We start from the raw sequence: 23,979 nt of genomic DNA on the forward strand, positions 1-23,979 counted from the left end.
CCTCTTCCTCATCCCGGCTGGGACCTTCATGCAAATCCGGCCGAGATTTACTCGCTCCCCACCCACACACCCAGTCCACCTTATATATATATATCTAAACACATAAATATATATATACAAATTCAAACCGTGTCAGTGCAGCCTAGATTAATTATTATATCATAATTACACAACGCGAGCTCATTCGGTCGTGCCCTCTAATTGCCATCGATTTTGCCTTTTAATTAAAAGGTGAATATTCAGCGGGTTAATTGCTGTCATGAGATGACCGTTCGCATCTGGAAGCGTTTTGTTTGTTTGTAGTCACTAGTTTTATTGTACACGCGTGCATCTTCCACGGAGAGAGAGAGAGAGAGAGAGAGAGAGAGAGAGAGGGAGCGAGAGGGGAAAGCTTGGCCGCAATCGCGCGCGCGCGTGTCGCATGGATTTTCGTTTATTTAATCGATCGAAATGTCCCGATACATCGATTCGGAGCTCGCTGCTTTACAAACAAGCGCCCGTGGCCCACGGTCTCAGCGTCGAGGCGGGATTTTCGGCCACTTTCGCCGGACACCGGCGGGGAACCTGGTCGGCGCATTAAACCCCCTTCCCGAGCGCAGTGATTGCGGAACATTGAATTAAAGTTTATGGTAAGAGGGAGAGGCGCCCCCCCCACCCCCCCCCCCACCCCACCCACCCCTCCCTTAAAAAAAAAAAAAAAAAAAGAGAGAAGTTGTTCCCCGCGTCGCGGGGCGAGCGCTCCTCCGCTCGTCAGTGACAGCGTGCCAAATGTAGGCATTTTTCTAAACACTTTCCATATGCCGTTACCGGAGCTTCAGACACGCACGCCGAGGAAACCGGAACGCGCGTTCGTACCAAAGGTAGCGGCTTTTTATTCAAAAGGGAATAATAATAATAATAATAATAAAATAATAATAATAATAAAAACATTGAGCAGGATCGGGCATTTATTGACTTTTTTTTTGTGTGTGTGTATGTTTGTACTTGTCGGTGCGGCGCCGGGTTTTATTCTGTGGATCATTTTTTTTTTTTTATGTTTTTTTTTTTTTTTTCTTTTAATAGAATAATTGATCTAGCGCCAGGTTTGTGTTACACGTCTTTTACAGATGATGCTGTAGATTTACTTATGCGCCGTTCATCTCATTTTTTTTTTGTGTGCGGAAATAATCGTTTGACGTTCACTTTTCCTAGCAGTGTAAAAATCATTATTTTATTTGCTAATTGTGATAATAATTTTTGTGTATTTATAAGTGTTCCGGTGGTGTACTTTGACGGCATGGACGTGAGTTTGATCGCAATCTTTTGTTAAGTTTGTTTGGATTTTTTTTTCTTCCTTTTGCAGAATGCTCACTTGCTCTTTATTCGTACTGTATTCGAGCCGCTTGCGGGGTAGGGAGAGGGCAGGGGAGAAAAGGGGGGGTCCCACTCTGTCAGGACGTGACCTTTCCAACCCCAGAGGGCGCCAGGCGGTTTCACCACAACCCGGCGCCGTAAAAAGCCGGAGCAAAGGCGGTGGGGACAATTACAGGATCGATGCACGACTCCACTTTTAATCATAGCATCGATGATAACAGCTTTCGTCGCCGATCACTTTAATTCCTTCTTGCACGATGCGTTTTGTGTTTGTTTTCTTCGCCAAGCGTAACGCAAGTCCGGTTTTTTATTTTCCGGCGCACGGTGGCGGGGTCAATACCGGACGCGGGACGGTACCTCGGCGCGTCTCTTTTGTCATCCAGCCCCGGGAGAAAGAGCAGAAAAGTGAGATGGGGAGAGAGGGTGGAGACGGAGGTCCCCTTTCTGCTTTATTTGATTTGATTTTGTACGAAAGGGAAATGAAACAAACGAGAAATGATCAGGAGTAAAAAGACGCGGGTCAATAACGGCGAGAGTTGCGCAAGACGCGCGAGAGACAATCGATAGTTTCAAAGTCCTGGACACGGAGCACGTTTAGACCGAGACGCGCCGCTCGGGGCCGCCACTGGGATCCCCGGGAGGGACAGCAGCCGCGGGTGGGGTGGGGTGGGGTGGGCCGGGCCCCGAGCCTCGGACTGACGGCGGCGGCCTCGTCCTTATCGCGAGATCCGGGAGCCCGGCTCACCCGATTCACCTCCCTCGGTGGCGGTCGTGGTTTTTTTTTTTTTTTTTCTTTTCAACCACGAAGGAGAGTCGATCTGCCGATTTCCCTGCCCGGCTATCTCCTCTCCATTAGCGGGGGCAGCCATTCTGCATATATGCCCTTTTATTCCAACCGTGGACGTGGCTACGGCCTGTGTTTACAGGCCCGGCGTGCGTGCGTCGTCGATATCGCCTCACACACACACACACACACACACACACACACACACACCCTCCATCACGTTGTTATTTCCTGCAGTTTGTATCGGCACGAAACGCCGGTTTCCAGTGATCGGCGGTATTTTTTTATTTTTTTTATACGTTGTTCGCTGTCACGATATTTTAAATACTGAGCTCGTCCTTTATTATAAGGCGCGTCCCTGGTGCGATTTCTTTAAGCATGAGTGGAATTACTGCTTGCTGATATTATTTCCTCCTGTTGCTAGAATGTCTAATTATGTACAGCATATTTTTATAAACCGATAATAAAATAAATACAATATGCAGGGAATTCCTATATATATATATATATAAACAGGCGAATAGGCAAGTCACACACCACAGTGCGTTAACAATACAAATGTATTGATGGTAGAGTTATGACAAGTGCAACGCCGCAGCTACACACACACACACACACACACACACACACACACACACACACACACACGCCCGCTTTCTGTCAGCGCGGAGGACGCGAAAATAGAACCGTCTCGGTTATTACATATATTACAATAGAATTGTTAAAAATTAAAAAAAAAAAAAAAAACTAAACGTAAAATAAAACAAAACGCACACACGTGCATACGTAGGCTACGTTGCTGTATCTGCATGTGCATATACACCGCGTTAGGCTTATTTTGTCCATATTCGGGTGATATTTCTGCGCCCCCCCGTTAAATCGGGGTTTTTGGGGGGACCGTCTTGGCTCGCGCGCGTCATTTGCAATGTGGAGCTGTTGATCACCTCGCTAATTACACCTCCCTCTCTCTCCCTCTCTCTCTCTCTTCAGCTCTCTCTCTCCGTTCTCGCTCCCTCCCTCCTTCCCTCGCTCTGCCCCCCCCCCTCTCTCTCTCTCCCTCATTCCCAGAGTGCATATCGGGAATAGACACACAAAGACATGCGCACTCAACTTAATCAGCCATTTTTTTTAAACAGGGGGCTAAAACGACAATAATTAAGCAGAATAAAGACGCGTCGGATTCTCATTTCCTTCTCCCTCCCTTCCTCTCCCCGAGCGAGCAGCCAGACCCGAGCACGACCCGCGCCGGCAGGCAGGACCGCAGGACCGTCTCCTTCTCTCGCCCTTCCCAATAAACTCGGAGGATTATTATCGGCGCTATTCTCGGTTCCTTCTTCTTCTTCGTCTTCTTCTTCTTTTTTTTTTTTTTTTTTTTTCTTTTTTTTTACGTTTCTTACTTTCGCGATCATTGGATGTGGGTTTTTATAAAAAAAAAATAGTCGGAGAAGACGCGAAGGGAACTGCGGGGCAAGAAAGTAAGTTCTTTTTCTCTTCTTGTTTTCCCTTCTTCCACCTCTTGTGTCTCTTAAGAGAGAAAAAAAAAACTTTTATCGATTATCGGCGGAACCCGCCGAACGCTCGGTTTTTGGTAACTCGCATCCGCGTTTTTCTGCCTGTTTGCCCGCTTTTCTACGAACCGCGGGGTGTCAGTGACAGTTCGACCCCCGCCCGGTCAGACTCACCCCGAAAACGTCCCCCCCTCCCAAAAAAAAAAAAAAAAAAAATCCGCGACCCGGTCCGGACTCCGGAGAGCCCCGTCCTCCCTCTCCCGTCCCCCGAGTTCGCGGTCCGGGAGTCGGCAGCAGCCGCAGCCCGCTGAGGGTCTCTAACCGCGATTTTCTCACAATTTCTCGGTCCTTATTCCGCTAAATCGCCGACAACAACGACGACGTTTAAAACTCGCCCAACATTCCCCGCGGCGAGATCCGGAGAATCCGGGTTAAAAAGCAGCCAGCCAGCCTCACATCCAGCCCGGCGTCCTCACCGTCACCTGCCGCCGCCAGCGGCCCGAGCTCCGGCCGCCGGAACTTTCCCCCTCTCCCTCCTGTCGGCGGTCTGGCGGCGGGGGCTCCGAGGCCGAGAGCCCGGGCTCCGACTGGGACGCGACGGTGACAGGGGGCATCGATCGGCTGCGTTCTAGAGCCCGGATAACAAAAAAAAAAAAAAAAAAAAAAAAAAGGGGGGGACCGCCGCGGCCGCGTCGGCGGCAGAACCGCGCCGGCGTGCGGGAGGGAGAGTCCGGGATCTCGGGCCCCTTCTCCCGTCTCGTCCCGAGGATTTTAAACACGTTTTTGTTTTTGTCGTGGCGCGAAATAATATCTCGCCTGTTCGTCTTCTTCTCTTTTGCGCTTTTTCGCTACCACCGGGGAACAAAAAAAGACGCAAAATACTGTTTTGGACATGTGCTATTCTACAGAAAAGCCTTGTTTTGATCCGACATTCGAAGTGAAAAATGTATTTTCCTGCGTTCAGAGATTATTCTTACTGTAGAGTAATGGCCTGGTCGTGCACGTTCGACCAGGACGTGTTGTGTCCCAGATTAAAGTCTTTGGTTTTGCACTTTTTCCGTATTTTGTGTGGCTCTGCATGCATTTTGCCGATTTTTATGCTGCATTGATTTCAGTGGCTTGTGATGCGATGGGCAGTGAAGAATTTCTTGACGATGAAAATGAAACTGTGTGTTTGTGATGGTGATTTAAGTGGAAATATATATATTTTGAAAGTCTATGGTTGGATGGGGGGGGGTGCATTTAAAAAGTGGATCGTTGCACAGAATTACATCAGGAATGATGTAATTGTTCAATGAGGAAAAATGTCTGTAGGACTCTGGGTTTGGGAGGTAGGGAGGTTGTCGCGCCGGTGAGGTGTGAGTATTTTTTTGTTTTTAATAACAGCGCGCCGCCGTAGCGTTCGTAAAGGATAAACGGTTAAAGGATCCAGGTTAATTGCAGGCTGTTGTGGGGACATCATGAGAGCCGGTGGAGAGAGGTCTGCGGTGAGGTCGGCTCAGGCTTCTGCTCGGGTCGGCAATGTGTCATTTCCATGAAGTCAAATTGCCCTCTGCCTATATGATATTAATGTGCAAATCAATATTTCAGGGATTAAATTTCCCTTCTTCATTTTTTATGGTTTCTACCTCAATAAGTCTCTGGCCTAATAGAAGAGGCTGAATGATTTAAAGTCCTTTTACCGCGGGGAGGCTCGCAACAAGCCTATTGCGGCGTTTTTAGCGTCCGAAGGCTGCGAGAGCCTCGCCGGGCCATTAGCAGGAACCGGCGCTGCCGCGCGACACGCCGAGCCCGGCCGGCGGCCCCGGGGACGCCCGTTTGCTCGGGGAGCTGGTAGAAATATGCCAAACGGGAATACGAGCCGGCGATGATTATTATTTGAATAATTTTAAGACGACACCTGGCACCGGTGACACAGGATAACCCCCCCCCCCCCCCTCCCGGCGTCCCTCCCGCCCCCTCCCCTTCCGCCCCGGTCCCTGCCGTCTCCCATGCGGCGATACAGTATTCTCCCAACCTGCCGGTAAACAAAACCCGCGCCGGGCCGGAGAGACCAAATGGGACGTCGCCGCGTCTCCCACTCTGGACATTCACTATCGGCCCAAATCCCGGCGTCGGCAAAAGAAAAGGTCAGCCTGATTTCTGTTCCCGCGAAGAGGCGCCGCCGTCACCCGCCCTGCCCCTCGGAGCGCTCGCCGGCCGCCGTTAGGGGGTTTATCTCTCCCCTCTTCTGCCCCGTACCCGGTGCCGGCATGAACGCGCCGCCGCACCAATTTCGTATGGAATTGGATTTAAAAAAAAAAAACCCTGTTCTTGTATTTCGCATCGCAGACCTTCGAAAAAACAGACTGGCTTTAATTCATCCGGCGACGAGAAGCGTTCAGAGGGGGACAAAGGACCCTTTAATCTGCCGCCGGCTGTTTGATCTCCTCGAAGATCCCTGTCCGCTCCGATTTCGGCACTTCCGTCCGTAACTTCGGGACAAAGTTGGCGTCCGTATTTATTAGCCAGCAGGTAGGAAAGGGCCCTTTTTGATCAGCTTGCGTCAGCTCCTATGCGCCCCCCCCCCCCACAACCGCCACCGCCGCCACCGCACGCGATTGCCGTAGATGGCGTGGGGGAAAAATTATCACATTGTTGTCTGAAGGACTGTGGGCCCTTTGTGGAATCCTGGCCGGGTTGAGGAGGGCCGGGGTCCGCGGCGGCCGGGCGGAAAGCCGAGAAGTCAGGGGCCGGGCTTAATGTATTAAGTGGGGGCCTTTTTTTGTGTCAGCCCCGAGGCTGTGGTGCGGCGCGCGGGGCCTTCCCCACCCCACACCCCCGCTCACCCGCTGTCTGAAGGGTTAAACACTTGGACGGGGTTCAAGCTCCGGGGCGCCCGGGGAAAGTGCACGCGGATATGTACGAGTTTCGTGTAATTGGGGCTTAATTATATTAACATATGCAAATTGGGGCGCGGGGGGGAGGTTTGTTCAGCTGGCGGAGATGGTCTGAGCACGAACGGGGCTCATTGTTACTGGCCACATCACGGATTTGGGGTTGGGGATTGTGGAAAGGCATAACCAGCTATCTAATTTAAGTCGCGCCATAGCCAAATTTCATTAGTCTCCATGGAGACAGGGTTAATTGTGCTGACTAATGCCCCCCCCCCTCTCCCGGCTGAAGCAGGGGCCCCCAAAGGGGGGGGGGTGGTGGCAGCGCATCACGCTTAATCCACCTCACGGTGACACTTGTTTACACGCGTCTGCCCGGCGCGTGAATTTGCATATGCAAATGCGCCGCAGCCTGCCACACGTGGCCCGGTAAAGGACCCGGCCACATTCATTCAGAATTTGTTTCTGATTAATAGACCAGACCTTGGGGCTCGTTCTGCTCAGGCCTTGGCGAAAGAGAAGGTCGGGTCAGAAAAAAGAAGAGTCTCCACAGCAACCAAAGCTCCGTTCCCTCGCCGTTGACTAATTAAATCACATTCTTAAAGCAAGTCAATTTGAGCTGCGAGTGAAAGAAAGAAATACAGTCCGGAATAATCTCTTGTTTCCTATAGCTGAAGATGGGGGCGGGTGGGTGAGGGTTATCCAGCGAGATGCTAGTACTCATGCAATAATCTTGTTTTTTGACAGAAATGTAAACTGATATAATTGCTTTTCAGTGGAAGGAATGGAGGGTTATACAAGTGTGAAAGCATCGGAAAAGGATTAGCATTTTTTTGCATAATGCACAGGCAGCCTTGAATGGGCCAGTGAATGGTTGACTGAGTGACTGAGATGAAAGGGAGATGAAAATGCTCCCGCTCCTTTCTTTATTCCCGGGCCCGGGCTCTCCCTAAAGATGTGTTTGTCGAGGACTTGAGACAACAAGCTCAGACTCATATTTCTGGAGCCTCCCAAGATGCCCGCAGACTTTGTCATCACGTGGAGTAATATGTATGGTAATGAGGCTGCTACTGACTGGTAAATAGGGGCAGCTGAGCTTCTGCGCAGTTAAAAAAATATGATTACGCTAAAAAAAAAAAAAAAAAAAAAAAAAAAGGGCGGGTTCGGATGCGATGTTTTTGTGGACAAACAGGCCGTGTGAAAAATAGTCACTAGAATTTTCTTTTTAATTGTCAAAGTCCAGCGGTCGAAAGGTAGGAGGGGCACGAAGGCCAGGAAACACAAGCTATGAATTTTTTTTTTTTTTTTTTTTTTTTTCTTTCTTCCCCCCCCTGCGTGGCTCTGACGTAAGTCCCGGCGGTCGCGGTGGGAAGCGTAGCGCGGCCCCACGTTACCAGCGTTACATCTGCTCTGCGGAAGTGGTCTCCGGAGCGAACACGGGCCGGCTACAAAAGGAAGCGTCCCCGCGTTCTGTTGTTCTTCGTTAGGCCCGGGATTCTCCTTCGCTGGCCTTTTATGCACCATAACTTCCTTTTCAAACGCAAATTTTTCTTCTTTTTTGTGTGTGTGTGTGTGTGTGTGTGTGTGGCGGAAGGGAAGATGTGGCGAAGGCGAGCTACCTTCGGACAAAGCGTTCTTACCCCCCCCCAACGAGAGCAACCTAATAGCTCTCGCGGTGAAAAGGAAGCAGGGCCTTGAGTTGATCGTAATGTCTGAGATGTCACACTTCTTAACCTCAAATGAAAAGGACGCGGCGTGAACCATCTTCTTCCTCTTTTTTTTTTTTTACGTAAAACGGGCCACTCGCCGGCAATTGTTTCCGACGCGGCCTGATCCGGCCACGTCGGAAATGGCGGCCGGTCGGTTCCAGGCGGCGGTCGGGTGTCCTCTCTGGTGGACCCCGCCTCGGTAAGCGGAGACTAATCGAGTTGCCGGGCCCTCGAGTTGCGGCGGCGATGAGCAATCGGCGCGTTTCAAACGTCGGCGAGGCTATTAAGCGGAGGCCCGGCCATCGAGAGGAAATGTAATTTCTGTCCTCGCTGAAAACGTTGGTTATTGAACAGAGTTATCTAAATGTTTTTGTTGCGCTTGGGCCCCGGCCAGCCGGGGTCGCGTTACTCCTCCCGTCGGCCCGTCTCTTGTTTCGGAGGGTTTTTTTTTTTTTTTCCATTTTTCTTCACTCCCACGTTCTCAGGCTCAGCCCCGCTTTCGCGTTCCGTACAGGAAACGGGGCCCAAAAATGCATTCATCATTTCCCTTTTGTGCGGCCTCGCGAAGGAATAATTCTGCGCAGGAACGAGCGCGATCGCGGCCTTATCGCTCGGCCCCGAGACTCTCATCCAACCAATCATCCGCGAGCGGAAGAGTAGGACGTCTTGTTTGCGTAAACGCAGCTGTGTCCGTTTAATCCGCTCCTGTGCCGGTGAGCGTGTTTTTTACTTTTTTTTTTTGACGAATCGGGGTTGATGGCCCACGCACGGCCCGGTTGGGTGTTCCAGTGAATGAGATTCCGCTGTGTTGGCTACCCACTAGCGTTCCTGCCGATGTGCTTTCTACACGACAGCTTAGGTAAAACAGATTAGAGCGTAAGTAGCCCATAGGCGGACCCGACCGCTGGCCTTCAATGTCTGTGCAGAATGAGAGTCTCCGAATTAGAACGAGGAACATCCCAAAAAAGCGTTACGTTCAGAGTCTTGTTTATTCGTAATTTTTTTAATGGGTGCAGTTTTATAATAACTATCGTTACCTGGTCCCTGAAGGCCAGGCAAAGGACAAGAGCTTTGGTTGGCCCAAGGTATATATAGCACAACGCCATAAACTATTCATAACGTCTGATTTTGCCATGCATATTTTCTGTTCCGATTGCCTTAGGATAACAAGCCCATTATTATCGTTATGAGGATTTGTGGGTAATTAAATATGTATGACTGTGGTGTCATAAGTAAACAGATAAATGAGAAGTGGCCTCATGAATATGCAGGCTGCCCGCCCATGCGGTAATGAAATATTGTTGTTGTTTTTTCCCTTCTTCGTGGGGACGAAGGAGTACCTGTGGCTGTGGGGGGGGGGGGGGGGTCATCCTTCCAGACACACGACACACTGCTGGCCCTGTGTTTGTGTTAGGCTGGAGGCTGAGCACCGCTCCCCGAAAATCCCTAGAGGAGTATTTAGTTAATACTAGACTCTTCATATCCTGTCTCGGTCTAGTCTGCCGTGTGTGTTGGAATTGTCTGTGCTTTAATTATTCGCTTTAAATAAGCTCAGACCGTTCCAGCGGTGAGGAGGAACAGTCCTTCTGCATGATTGTGATGGGTGGTAGTAGCCTAGTGGGTAACACACTCGCCTATGAACCAGAAGACCCGGGTTCGAATCCCACTTACTACCATTGTGTCCCTGAGCAAGACACTTAACCCTAAGTTGCTCCAGGGGGGGACTGTCCCTGTAACTACTGATTGTAAGTCGCTCTGGATAAGGGCGTCTGATAAATGCTGTAAATGTAAATGTTGTGATTTACTGAGTCAGTTACTGAGTCAGTTCGTCATCGCCGTTGTCATGTAAAAGTGTAGGTAATTGGCAGGTATATGGGATATTATAACAGGCCTAATCACACTTGTATTATTGTTGTTATAGAAATGCATTTAAAGTTCAGAAGTGCAAAAGAGCTTAAAAGATGAAGAAAATCATTAAGGAAAATTGTTCCATGTAAAGTCAAACCAGAGGCTCAGAAGGAAAAAAAAAAGGTAGATTATTGGTGAGGGCCGTTCACTCCGAGGAAGGGAGGAGGGGGTGACGCTCAGGGCGCACGCGCCTATATACATCTCACCCCATTCGCCACCACGCCTTTTCGCTTATTACGGCGTGACACATGATAGGAAAACAAATTATTTTCTCCCATGAGCATTAACATTGGGGCCTTACGACATAATGTGCTTTCTTTTGCTTTAATTAACTCGGCGCGCTGCTGGGTTTCTTCTAAGTCGTCATTGACCTTAAAATACCCCCGGTGTCTTGATGAGGCTCGAAAGAGCCGATAGCCATAACACACTCCGGCTGCACTGGTCTGCAGCGGGGCACGACACACACACACACACACGTGCACAGAGGGACGGTTCACTTGCCCTCGCTGTTTATCACGGCGCGAGATTAACATCCGATACATGCCTTCATCGTGGGGACCAAAAATTCAAACCTGTTCATATTCCATGCGATAGAACCGAGCAAAAACCATGAAACGGTCATGAAATCGCACACTTTTCCGTCCGAAGCTCTGAGGTGGGATGACCCCACCGTGGCACGGAACGCAAGTCTGTTTCCGTGGTCGGAACGCGGGGTAAACGCGCCACAGCTGTCAGAATGAGGTTTGTTTAAAAAGCGAAGGCCTTTGGTCTAAAGTTCGCCCTCCGAGCGCTCTAATTAAATATAGCCCCAAAGTTAATTAGTAATTCTCTGGGTCCAGAAATTAGACACAATCGTTTACACAACCATATACGGGCAAAAATCCATGTTCCAGGGCCCCCGGGGCGTCTTGTATGTTAATCCGGTCTTTTTGGACCGCGGACATGTTTCTGAAATATATCTCGGAGGAATGCTGGGATTTCCATACAGATAAGAGCGGCGGAATGCTCGGCTCGGCTACCTGGCACTGTGATTAAAATTTACACGCGTAATTACAGGACGTGGACGGGCCGACCGGCGCTTTTATAACTTACCCTGGGGAAGGACGCAAAAACAACCCTGACAGTAGGATGGAAAAGGTCAGCAAAAACGACACGTCCTCAATTAACCAAGCAGTGTCGTCCAACTCGTACTTAAAGACGTTTTAATAGGCTGCTCTTTCTTTCCTCGCCTCTCGGTCCGGTCCCTGTCTGCTCTGGTCTCCGTGTTTGCACTTCGCCGCGACTCTGCCGGTCCCAGTATGGACAGCGTGCGTTGGACAAAGAAAAGCGTTCGGTTTGGTCCATTTTTGAGACCGCCGGAGACGATTGCGGGATTTACGCTTTAGCGGGATTATTAATTTCACTTCATAAATCCCTGTTTGTATTTTGAAGGTACAGATGCGCGTGAAAGTGCGATTTATGTAACTCATATTGTATACATTGTACCTCACCAGAGCATGATTGCCCAGCAGATTAATATTTATTCCGCGTGGGGAAATCAAGGGATTAGGCCGTCATCATTTTAACCCTAATCCTGCTTTGCGTAGACGAGACAAAGAGAGGGTGATTAGTGAACATGAGGATGGCAGGGCTGCAATTAGATTCTCTCCTTCCTCATATACTTTTGGGGGACAGAAAAAAAAAAAAAAAAAACGCGCTGGAAAATACACACTCGTTTCAGGGGGGTGGGGGGTGGAGATCAGACCTCTTCGGTGTAGCGTGAGGTAAACTTGCTCACGGCTCATGCCTGTGTTCACGACCCAGAGATCACACGATGGGTTCACTTCAGACGAAGGAGCCGGGGAGGGTCATTTTAGTTAATAATGTGTGCGTGTGCTTATTAGAAAGGGTGTGTATGAAAGTAACATGTCTGCTTTGTTAAAGAAGCTGAGGTCCTCAGACGGAGGAACTGGGGGAGTTGAGAAGCTCAATCCTACACTGTATGTGCGTTTGGGTTATGCCTTTTGGTAAAATACATAATGTGCACTTGGAAGTGTCTCGGGCGGGGTTACACGTCACAATGCAAATCTGCCTATTAGGTGCAGACCTTACTGTTGAAACATTTATGTGTAGAGGGGAAAAAAAGGAGAATCTTCCATCACGTGGGCACCGGCACCAGAAAAGGAGCCCAAGAAGATGTGAAACCAGATGTGAGGTGGAAAAAAAAAAGAGGAAAAGAAAGAAAGAAAGAACGAATAAAAAGGAAGGAGGACAGCGTTGGTGGAAGCTGCCCCACCCCACGCCATCCCTTTAACCCTGTCCCTCTTCCTTTAACCACCGCTGTGAATCTTAATGATTTTTCTTATTGGGGGGGGGGGCTCACCAAAATAGTTCTGCAGAAAGACACAGCGTCATTGTTTGTTGCAAGGGGCTTTTTCTTTCTTTCAAACTTAATTACCTTCTCCCCCCTCTTTGTCGCGACTGGGCCTGAAAGTTTGCGGGGTGTCAGGAGGGGTCGTCACACATTCTTCCGCGCCGCTCTTCATTAATCCTGGACGCAGGAGAGCTTCTCCCCGCGCCGGGAGAGGCCGAGCGGCTCGGCCGGCGGAGCCCCTGCGAGACGGCGAGGAGCTTTAAGCTGGTTAATGTGCTGTAATTGTCTGGACATAGACTCGCCTTTGTTTTGCGCGGTTCATTTGGAATCAGCCGTAATTAACTCCAGAGTGTTTCCAGATTGCCAGCAAAAGAAAAATGGATGCCTTTTCTTTCTTTCTTTCTTTCTTTCTTTCTTTCTTTCTTTCTTTCTTTCTTTTTTTTCTTCTTTCCTGCTTTGAATCGGGCAAAGACATTAGCTATGTAGATTATGTTTCCCTTTGATACTGGCCCCTCCCGTTAAAACTTTAACAGGAGAGCCAGTTGCATGAAGCCAGTCAAGGACCCAGTCATTATGACCCCCACCCCCCCTGTCTTTAAAGGGTCCGCTCACTTCTGTAATCTCGCAATACCCCAAGATGTATTGGTTTCCTGCGTAAGATCTTTTAAAGCCATTCGCCCTGGTGCTATCTGATGGAGTATAGCAAATGCTGTTACTCGCTCGCTTTTTTCCTCGAAGAGACGTATCCACTCGCCTGCCCTGGTATTAGCCGCTTCTCTCTTCTCTCCTTCTCTCCTTCTTTTTTTTTTTTTTTTCTTGTGGATGGGTAATTTGTACAACAAGATTCCTGGGCTAAATGGACTCCTTTTTTGCCGATGTGGAGCTGCCACACCCTAAGGTAATGATATGGTGCCTATTGAAAATGAGGGCCTTAAACGTGTCTGTGGCGCAGGGGAATTCTGCTGCGTCTACTGTTACACCTCTGGGCACAAATGGGGTCGGCGTATCCTTTGTGAAGGGGGGAAAAAACGGTCACGCAACCCCTCTTTTCTTTTTTTTTTTTTTTTTACCCCTCTCCCCTCTTCTCTTTTTTTGTCTGTTCTCTCTCTTTTGGACTTAAACAAGAAAGAATTAAGCCTCCAAGTGTCCTTGGAGGCCAAAGAAGCTCTTGATGTTTGGATAATACCGCTTTGATGGATTTTTCATCAATTCTTTCTGCATGGCAACAAATAAACAAGCATAATTACGCTTGTGAAGGCCTATTCATCGCATTGTCAGGATTAGATATATGTGCAGTTTTCACACTGTGCCTCCCCTTTGTCTTTGCCTAACTCACTATGACATTTTGATAGAGGATTTGGTGTAGGGGAGAAAGCCACAGCTGAGACAGGGGTGACCTTTCGTAAACCTGATATAATTCAAGGATGCTTTCCCCCCCCCCCCCTTCCCGTTTCATGTTTATAAGTTGCTACCGCACTCATTCCACAAAACTTTTGACCTACCTTGGCTTTCCCAAAAAAAAGTCAGGGAGTTGGGGCGGTAAAAGATGAATGAAGGAATAAAGTGAGAGAAATGCCCTGTAAAAAAAAAAAAAAAAAAGGAATAAAAAGCCCGCTGTCCTCCTCGGTGAGCCTCTGAAAAGCTGATTTGAATGGTTGGGGGGGGGCTAGAGGGGTGGCGGGGGGGTACAGAAAAACAATAGGCTAAAGGGAGTCTCAAGCCCCTCTTTTCCCAAGAACTTAGCACTCTGGCAAACCTAGCATTCCTTTCCTATTATCCCCCCCCCCTTTCCTCTCGTCTCCTCACACCCCCCTCCTGATCAGATCACATTCTTTTTAATCACTTCACAGGCAGTGTCTCCACGGAGCGCCGAGCCGGGGCCGGGACAGTCTTAATTAAAAAACAGAGGTAGAAACAGTGTTTGCCATTTCTTTGTTCTTATGGGAACGGGAACTGTTTCTATGCAGAGAGACCTGTCCTGGTTGTAGAAAGAGGGAGAGAGATTTGTGTTCTGAGGAAAAGATCTGTGTATTGGGTAGTGTGTGTGTGTGTGTGTGTGTGTGTTCGTAAAGGACATGGCAACCGCGGAAAAAGAGGAAGGCTTTTACAGCAGGTGGGTGGAATGGGATTGGGGGCTTTTAGAAACGTACACCGACATAAGGAATTTTATTTTCTTTAGGCTGGTTTAAAAGGAAGAAGCGTGTTTTTACTGTAGCGTCATTTCTTTCTTACTTCGTTTATATGTTTAAAAACCCTGCATGCAATATATACTGATATAAATTTAGTTTGGGTAAAACCCGCGTTGAAATGGATGGAAACACTTCTGCCGCGCTGACTAAAGTAAAAAAAAAAAAGGCACAATGCCAGCGTTGAAACACACAGAGCGATTGTCACAATATACATAATTCATTTCGAAGAGTGTATGGCCTCATGTCCAGGCCACGCAAAGCTGGATTGCGTTCACCGTCCTTTTTCTGCGTTCGGACCGTTTCAAGGAGGACACCACCTGAATGAAAAATGGGGCAAGTCAGCTGCAAGGGTGCATCTGCAAGCCATTTCACCCCTTCCCTTTGATAAATGCAAAGGGTGAAATATATAATGGAAACAAATCACGAGGAAGTGTAGTATACTGCTGACAATGGAACAGGCAGAGGGGGCTGTTATGGGTGTTGTCAGAAGGTTGTTGTTTTTATGATGTTCAGCGGAGTCTCTCAGAACGTTGCAGGAATGCACACACACACATGCACTCAGCACCCAAAAGCCCTGGAGGCACAGATGTTGGCTTTGTAACGTGTCTAGCTGCTGGCTCTGTGAAGTGCTCTGTGATCTTACAGGGGAGATGGAGAAATTATCACAGGAGAACATTGTAATCTAACCTCAGCCATTCTGCCAAACGTGTGTTTTTTTTTTTTTTGGGAGACAGACATTCCTTCGGCATTACACAAACGCTGCCCTATCCGCCGCTTTTGTTGTTTGGAGCCCGGTACAAATGGGTGCTAATTTTCCAGCTAATTGTGGAGTTGAACTGCCTTTGGCATTTGGACTGCTCTCTGAGACGTTGTGTGCAAGCACGTTGCGTGTTAGTCGCGAAACGCCATTTCCCCGCTTTTTAATGTTCCGTCGATTTATCTGTCATGCACAATCCAAATGTCTTGTGTCTTGTGTTGTTTCTCTAATCTTTGAGGTTCCTGGGATGACTTCACAACAGATCTCGGCGTGCCTCTGAGATTAGAGTTTTATAATATTTTTTTATCCCTGGCTATAGGACATCCACGCTAGCGAACCTTTAGCTAAGGGTTGTTTTGAATGAATCTTCAAATTGCTTTGTAGCATGACAAGAAAAAATGAAAAAACATGGATCTTGCTGTGCTTTTACTGTAATTTGAACGTATCTTTTCCCCTAAAACATAGATCTGCTGACAGTTGAAAACCGCCGTCTACCTATAACAATCAGACCATAACGTGGTGGTCTGTGGTGGGATCAGGCGAGGCCTTGTTGTTAAAATTCTGGACCCTGTCAGTATGTCCTTCGCTTTTACCAGAGAACGGGGCACTCGCTGGCCTCCTCCACAAATCCCGGCCACCACTTGGCGCGCGGCGAGATCTGCTCCGTCATCCTGTTTCCCAGCACCTGGAGGCTAGCCTTCTTTCACACACACTGCATACCCGTGCTTGGCCCTAGTGCCGGAAGGCAGACATGTCTCCATCTGCATTCCCGGGCAGTGGAATGGACCGCGCGTGGAGGATGATTGAAGGGTCTTCATCAGGCCGGCTCGTGTGTGATTCGTGAAAGCTTGGAGAGGGCCTGATTGGAGCAGGGATGGTTGAGAGATGGGCATCCGTGCAGGTTTGATAGCGTCGCAGTGGTATTTCAGACGGTGTTCTGGATCAGTAGGAAAGAAACGGGAGGGGAATCATAGCATGGTCGCCAAGGGTGATTGCGGCGGCTGTGGTAAATATTCATTTCGGGTTCAGGGTTGCCAATCAACGCGGTCAAAGCGTGGGGCAGACTTTGGATGGACGCTTAATCAGGCCTTGTTACGTACCTGCTGGGGGATCTCTCAGAGGGAAGATTTGAACTAAGCTGATTTACAGGGTAACACAGGAACCAAAGACGTGCCGCTGCTCTCAGGCAAAGTGGTGATGATTTGAATTTTCCCAGCCTCCCCTCTGCGGTCAGCCTTTTCTAATCACGCTGCGTAATGAGGGGTCTCAGGGAAACTTTTTGTGAGGTTGCGAATAGATTTTTTTTTTTTACCATGTCATTTAGTTTATAAAAAATACAATATTTCATTCCTAATATTTTTATTAAATGAAATGGCGATATAAAAAAGGATATAAAACTACTTTTAAACTAATTTTTCTTCTTTTTTTTCCCCAAATTCAGGTCCCTGACAGGCCGGATGAAATGAGATCCCCATGTAGCGATTGCCATGGAAACCTGTGACTCCCCTTCTATCTCAAGGCAGGAAAATGGGCAGAAGATATCAAAGCTACGTGAGACGCCACATCTTGATAATGAGGTGCCAGAGAAAGTCCCTGGGATGGAGCCTTACAAGGAAAACAGCCCTGCGGACGACAACCTGAGGACGGAGGAGAGCCGGAGAGAGATTGCATTGGGACTGAGTGCGGAGAATGCAGCTGCCACCCCGGTCGCTACAGCAAAAGAGATCCCCTGCAACGAATGTGCCACTTCTTTCTCAAGTTTACAAAAATACATGGAGCACCACTGCCCAAACGCCCGCCTTCCTCCTCTGAAGGACGAGCACATGAGTGAGGTCAGCGACCTAGAGGACAGCGATGTCGAGAACCTGACCGGAGAAATCGTTTACCAGCCCGATGGCTCTGCGTTCATTTTGGAGGACTCCAAAGAAAGTGGCCAGAGTGTCCAGCTTGGAGCAAAAAGCCTCTTTTCCCCAGCACTGTTTCCCAACTCGCAAACTGCTGCCGGGGACAAGACTGAGCAGTCTGCTGCTGCCCCCGTGTCCTTCTACCCGCAGGTGATCAATACCTTTCACATCGCTTCATCCCACGGGAAACCATTTACGGCCGATCAGGCTTTCCCAAATACCTCAGCACTTGCAGGAGTTGGTCCTGTGTTGCACAGTTTCCGTGTCTACGATCTCCGGCACAAGAGTGAAAAAGACTATCTTACCATTGATGGCGCTGCCAAAAACTCCTGTGTGTCCAAAGATGTTCCTAACAATGTGGACCTGTCCAAATTTGATGGTTGCATTAGCGATGGGAAAAGGAAACCAATCCTGATGTGTTTCTTGTGCAAGTTGTCTTTTGGTTTTAGTAGGTCATTTGTAACCCATGCTGTGCATGATCATCGGATGACCCTCAACGAGGAGGAGCAGAAACTCCTTAGTAATAAGTACGTCTCTGCCATTATACAGGGCATTGGCAAAGACAAAGAACCTCTTATAAGCTTTCTGGAACCAAAAAAATCCAATTCTGTGTTACCCCATTTTTCTACTGCAAACTTCATGGGTCCTGACCCTGGATTTCGTGGTATATGGAACGCTTTTCACGTTGAGAATGGTGATTCCTTGCAGGCTGGCTTTGCCTTCTTGAAGGGAAGTGCGAGCTCTGTGTCTTCAGTGGACCAGTCACCAAGGAACACCCAGATGCCAAAGGCTGAGATGAACCTTGGGGGCGTGTCCGCTTTGGCACTCAAGGCCCCTGCGAGCTCCGCGTCCCTCCATCGCTCCTCGGCAGGAGCAGCCGGGAGGGACCAGGAGAGCAACTGTGAACGGCAGAAGGACGCTAGCACTTTGCATTCGAGCGGGGAGTTCCCCATCAAACGTGAGCCCGGGGAGACAGTCGATGCAGAGGAGGACGAGGACGCGTACTCTAACGAGCTTGAGGACGATGGCATAGGCGAGCTCGCAGATAGTACGAGTAGCAAAGATTTCCCTCTCTTAAACCAAAGCTTTTCTCCTTTATTGTCCAGTGTGCTAAAATATACTGACAGGGGCACGTCCTCCTCGTCCGTGACTGTCTCCGACGAGCTCGATAAGACCAAGCAGGCCGCCAGGGACAGCAGCAGTGATTCTGCCAACTGCAGTGGAAGTGGCAAGGAGTTCAGCGACTCCAGCGTGGGCAGAGATGGCACTCCGCCGGCGCACCACAACGACATGAATCGCAGAGACGACGAGAGCCCAGGTCCTCCGCACCAGCATGCTGCCACGCCCGGCACCCCTGGACCAGGTGAGGGGTCCCCAGGCAGTGGCATCGAATGCCCAAAGTGTGACACCGTTCTGGGCTCCTCGCGCTCCCTGGGTGGCCACATGACCATGATGCACTCGAGGAACTCCTGCAAGACCCTCAAGTGCCCCAAGTGCAACTGGCACTACAAGTACCAGCAGACCCTAGATGCCCACATGAAGGAGAAGCACCCCGAGTCGGGCGGCTCCTGCGCGTACTGTCGGACAGGCCAGGCCCATCCCCGGCTGGCCAGGGGCGAGAGCTACACCTGCGGCTACAAGCCCTTCCGCTGCGAGGTGTGCAATTACTCCACCACCACCAAAGGCAACCTCAGCATCCACATGCAGTCCGACAAGCACCTCAACAACGTCCAGACCCTGCAGAACGGTGGGACGGAGCCCGTCTACAACCACTCGGTGCCCGTTTCCAGTGCCAGCCTGAGCAGCTGCGGTACGCCCTCGCCCTCCAAGCCCAAGCAGAAGCCCACCTGGCGCTGCGAGGTGTGCGACTACGAAACCAACGTGGCCCGCAACCTGCGCATTCACATGACAAGCGAGAAGCACATGCACAACATGATGCTCCTTCAGCAGAACATGAAGCAGATCCAACACAACCTGCACCTGGGCCTGGCACCCGCTGAGGCCGAACTCTACCAGTACTACCTGGCGCAGAACATCGGCCTGACTGGCATGAAACTGGAGAACCCCTCAGACCCGCAGATGATGATAAGCCCCTTCCAGCTTGATCCTGCCACGGCTGCCTCTCTGGCTCCTGGGCTCGGTGAGCGGCTTTATCTTTCAGCCTTATCAGCCCTCATATTGCCCTTCCATTATTTTCTCCCGCGCTCCACCCCCCCGTCCCCCTGATTAAAAAAAATGATTATGAGCTGCCACACGAGAATTATTTTTAATCTTCCATTCTTAATTTTCTTAAGTCAGCTTAATCCACCCCTCCACTCCAAAATCTCATCTAAACAGTGAGTGCAGGAAGCAGATTCCCTCCGGAGGGCTGTGGTTTAACAATGACCCGATAGCAGCTCTCTCATTCGCTCTCCTAACCTGCAGGTCATCAAGCAGCAGATGCAGCCTTTGCTTCTATTTCTGAAAGCTAATATCGCCCCCCCCCCCTTGCATTTTGCATCGTCTGAGTTCATGTTGCTGTTTAGTATGAGCATGAACTAGCATGTACAGCACCGTTTTCTCTCCAAACAGAGCAACTGGCAGCTACACCGAAGACATTTGAGATGATCTGAATGATCGTTTTATACTGGGCTTTAAAAAATAATTGGTAATTGGTGGATTCGTCTCTTGTAATTTCTGATGTTGGCCTTTAAGAAAGCGGATCTACTTCTCTTTTAAAAGTAAAGGATCAAAGTAGTAAATTATAGCTACATGACTGCAAGAATGTATGATGATTGCTGTTTTTTCTTACAAATAAAAGTGTGGCAGGTTCCTTTGTATCGATCAACTTTCATGTGTTTGAAGAAGGTTTTTTTTTTTTTTTTTTTTTTTTAAAAGGCACTCACACATGGGAATGACATGCCCGGTAGGAGTAATTAAAGCTATCTGATGAGGGAGTTTGGAAGTTGAAAGGGATGATTGTAATTGATCCTGATTCAATCCTATTACAGCTTTTTATAGTTTTAAGCTTTATAGAAGCCATACTCCTCACCGAGGCTTAATTTTATCAAAGCCCTTTGTGTAGCAGCCCTATGCCGGTGTGTTTCTGTGTGCCATTTTCATTTCTTTTATTAATAAAATAACACCTCTGCCTATGTCTTTCCCCTGTCTTCTCTCGCTCTCTCTCTCTCTCGCCCTGCAGTAAATAATGAGCTGCCGCCGGAGATCCGTCTAGCGAGTGGTCAGCTAATGGGTGATGACCTGTCCGTCCTCTCTGCTGGGGAGCTGTCACCTTGCATCAGTGACCCGCAGCTGAAGCTTTTCCAGTGCGCGGTGTGCAACAGATTCAGCTCGGACAGCCTGGAGGCCCTGAGCGTGCACGTGGCCACCGAGCGCTCGCTCCCGGAGGAGGAGTGGAGGGCGGTGATCGGGGACATCTATCAGTGCAAGCTCTGCAACTACAACACGCAGCTGAAAGCCAACTTCCAGCTGCACTGCAAGACCGACAAGCACATGCAGAAGTACCAGCTGGTGGCCCATATAAAGGAGGGGGGCAAAGCCAACCAGTGGAGGCTAAAGTGCATTGCCATCGGCAACCCTGTTCACCTGAAGTGCAACGCCTGCGACTACTACAGCAACAGTTTGGAAAAGCTGCGTCTCCATTCCACCAACCAGAGGCACGAGTCTGCACTGAAACTCTATAAGGTCAGTTCCTTTTTATAAATCAGATATATCAGCCACCACATATCTGAGTTCAAATCAGCAGACGTAAACGTCGCTTTTTTGGCACAAAACTAATTCTCATATATCTAAATTGCATCTGTGCGCACGGTAGCCTCCGTCCTGGAGCAGAGACAACTGCCGCCCTATGCTTTTGAAGCACCTCTCTTTCATGATGTCAGATGTCATTAGCAGACCTGTAAATTTGATTTGCCACCCCCGACACAGTCTCCCCTCCCTTCCCCGCTCAGCACTCTTTCCTGTAAAGCTGAAAGGGGAACAACATACCAGTCAGCCTGTTTACGTGATGCTTTTGGAAATCAAAGTTAATTGAATTCTTCTCCAGAAAAACACTGGGGCCGCGCGAGCCGAGCTGTAATTGTTGTTTTCGAAATCTTCACCTCACTAAAACTTGCCTTGTCATCCCCGTGAGTGACAGGAGATGTGAAGCTCTCGCAAATATGCAGGTGACTAATTGTGTGTCACATCGAGAAGACACTAAACCAGGTTTACTGTATTTGTGTGTTTTAGTGTGTGTGAATATTCCTCTGGGCAATTTGTATGTTCAAATTTGAATGCTCTGTCCCAGGCCTTTGGTGGATAGCTGATCCTTGTTGGGGATGGGAGGGGGGCCTGTAGGGGGGTTGGGGAAAGGCCGCTGTTGTCTCATCCTGTGCTTAAGTGCTTTCGGGTGTTGACTTACTAGGATGGTGTGATTGCCTGAAACAATAATACTGACATCCTGAAATCATAGAGCAGCATTACATCCCAGACTCATTAGAGGACTTTTTCAGGATAAACTGTATTAACCTAATGAGGATCTATTGACCAGCACTTTTTGGCAACGCACGCTCCGAAAGCTGACTGGCTTGTATATTTAGAAAAGTGAATCTGGCCACCGGCGACGTCTCAACTGCAGGGAGAATGGTGATAATAATGAAATGCTGTTTTATTACCATGCCTTAAGAAAACCATTTAAACCAAAAAGAGAGAAAGAAATATGCAAAAGGCCTACTAAAAAGAAGGATTTTTTTTTTTTTTTTTTTGTAGTTTTTTGTTTCAAAGCGAAATGGACGGGGGGAAAGTTTGAGCACTGAGCCGCTTCATGTTATTCATATGTATTCAGACAGTGTTAGTAATGTGGAGTTAGTAACTGAACAACAAAGACTAAATCCTACAACGAGTGAAGTCAGCGTGAGCCAAATGAAGCCCTGAAAGAATCGCATGTGGAATTTTGAGACCTAGCATTAAAGACCCAATCCATGGGAATGTTTTGAAATCCTTAACGTTTTTTAAATGCGGGTTTTTTCGGGGGGCTCGGCTAATTCCCTAAGCAAATAAAAAAGATTCCATGGCAACAAAGAGCATTGCAGATCATGCTAGAAGACGAGCTGATAGAAGATTAGGAGGTGAGAAAGGCTTAGGCACAGTCTCAATAGGCCGGCGGTGTCGCAGCGTGCACATACATGGCTGTGCGTACACTTTCTATAGATGAAAGTGTGTTCGCGCACTCACATGCGCGCCCGGGTCACTGCGCTCTTTCTGATGCAGGTTTATGTGATTGGCATTAAATTAATCCAGATGTGGCTTTTCATAGCCACCCATTGTGGGCACCCAGCCTCCCATCACATTTCGCAGAAAAAAAATGGGAGGGGCGCCGCATTATTTTCTGAAATAAAGCCACGTAATAATTTCTGTAATTATTTTTGAGAAAAAAAACATGTAACTGTCAGGAGGGCGGGTCATCTGAGCTCAGATGCATTTTTAACTTGTATATTCTCTCTCTCTCTCTGCCTGATTATGCTGTCGAACAGCAGGTGGTTGTTGCGGGCACATTTGGGATTAAAAGGGCACCATTCTTTGCGGTTTGATTGAGGGAAAATCCTACGCCAGCACGACAATCGTGCCAGTTCCTTTTTTTAATTTCGGAGGTAAATTCTCTCACACAAGGGCCACACATGCATTCGGTGCAAAAAGAAAAAAAAAAATACACACGATTTGTTAAAATAAGACGGCAAATACGTCAGTGAGCAGCGGTCAGGTGAAATGTCAGCCCATATGCTGGGGCTTGTCCTAATGCCATCCGCCGTACCTTTACGCAAGGATGGGGAAATGTGTTTTACAGATGCTGGTTTAATGTGTTTGGCAGGAACTAGACAATTTTACTCATAGACATGAGGTAGTAAAGTCTGGGGTAAAAAGAGAAATATACGATTTCTTTATTTGACCAGAAAAACACCTCTTCTTTTATGTTTGAAGGTGAAAGGCACATGGGATGGGGTAGTTTGGCCGAGCGCACAAAAGAACAAAGTGTTGATGACCTTTCCATATGGTCTCGGAACAGAGAATACCTTTACGGCCGAACTACGATTGGAGATACAAACAAAAAGCATATTCAGTATTTTAGTACCGCTTTGTACCCCAGAGTTGCTCTGATGGGACCAAGGTTTTTGTAGATTTTCCAGATGTAAGAAAACGCCCCAAATTACATTAGCAGTGCAATGTTTCCTTCATGTGCAAGTGCACTGTAGGTAAAGTGTAATAAACGTAACTCACCTTATGTCAGACACAAAGGGCATGAAGGCTGTTTATTGGCTGTATTTTTTTTTTTTTTTTTTTTTCATAGAGGTGCTGGATTTTTAAAAATAGATATAACGCACGCAGTCATAACAAGCCTTGCCTTTATTTGATTTTTGCATGCGATAGTGACATATGGTTGTAATATAATTTTAAATAATAAACACACATGTAAACGCATGCGTAATGCCGTGTAAATCTGTCAGGGCCATTCAAAGGCAGCGCAATGCTCGGCTAGGCAATAGCAGGAAATGTGTGTTGATCCAAGGAGAGGATTTGCACAGGGCACTTGGGTCATTTAAAGCCAAGAATGTTCATGGCCAGTGTGTTGGCGGGCCCTGCGCAAAGGAAACACAAAATACCAC

At 48.5% G+C, this 23,979-nt stretch overlaps 1 protein-coding gene across 4 annotated transcripts in view; it reads left to right on the forward strand.

Moving 5' to 3' along the window:
• Positions 1 to 770: 770 nt before the first annotated feature.
• zfhx4 (zinc finger homeobox 4) overlaps positions 771 to 23,979 on the forward strand; it is a 69,120-nt gene continuing 45,911 nt past the window's right edge. The window contains exons 1-3 of one of the 4 annotated variants that reach the window (XM_028964065.1): positions 771 to 860; positions 16,876 to 19,478; positions 20,520 to 21,022. In XM_028964065.1, coding sequence (XP_028819898.1) covers positions 16,922 to 19,478; positions 20,520 to 21,022 — 3,060 coding nt within the window. In that variant the 5' untranslated portion in view covers positions 771 to 860; positions 16,876 to 16,921. Of the gene's footprint in view, positions 861 to 3,529; positions 3,613 to 5,673; positions 5,775 to 13,312; positions 13,387 to 16,875; positions 19,479 to 20,519; positions 21,023 to 23,979 lie in introns of those variants that run through there. The other 3 variants (XM_028964057.1, XM_028964074.1, XM_028964083.1) reach the window with 3 other exon arrangements.

This window comes from Denticeps clupeoides, chromosome 2 (assembly GCF_900700375.1).
Source record: "Denticeps clupeoides chromosome 2, fDenClu1.1, whole genome shotgun sequence".
NCBI classification, from domain to species: domain Eukaryota; kingdom Metazoa; phylum Chordata; class Actinopteri; order Clupeiformes; family Denticipitidae; genus Denticeps; species Denticeps clupeoides.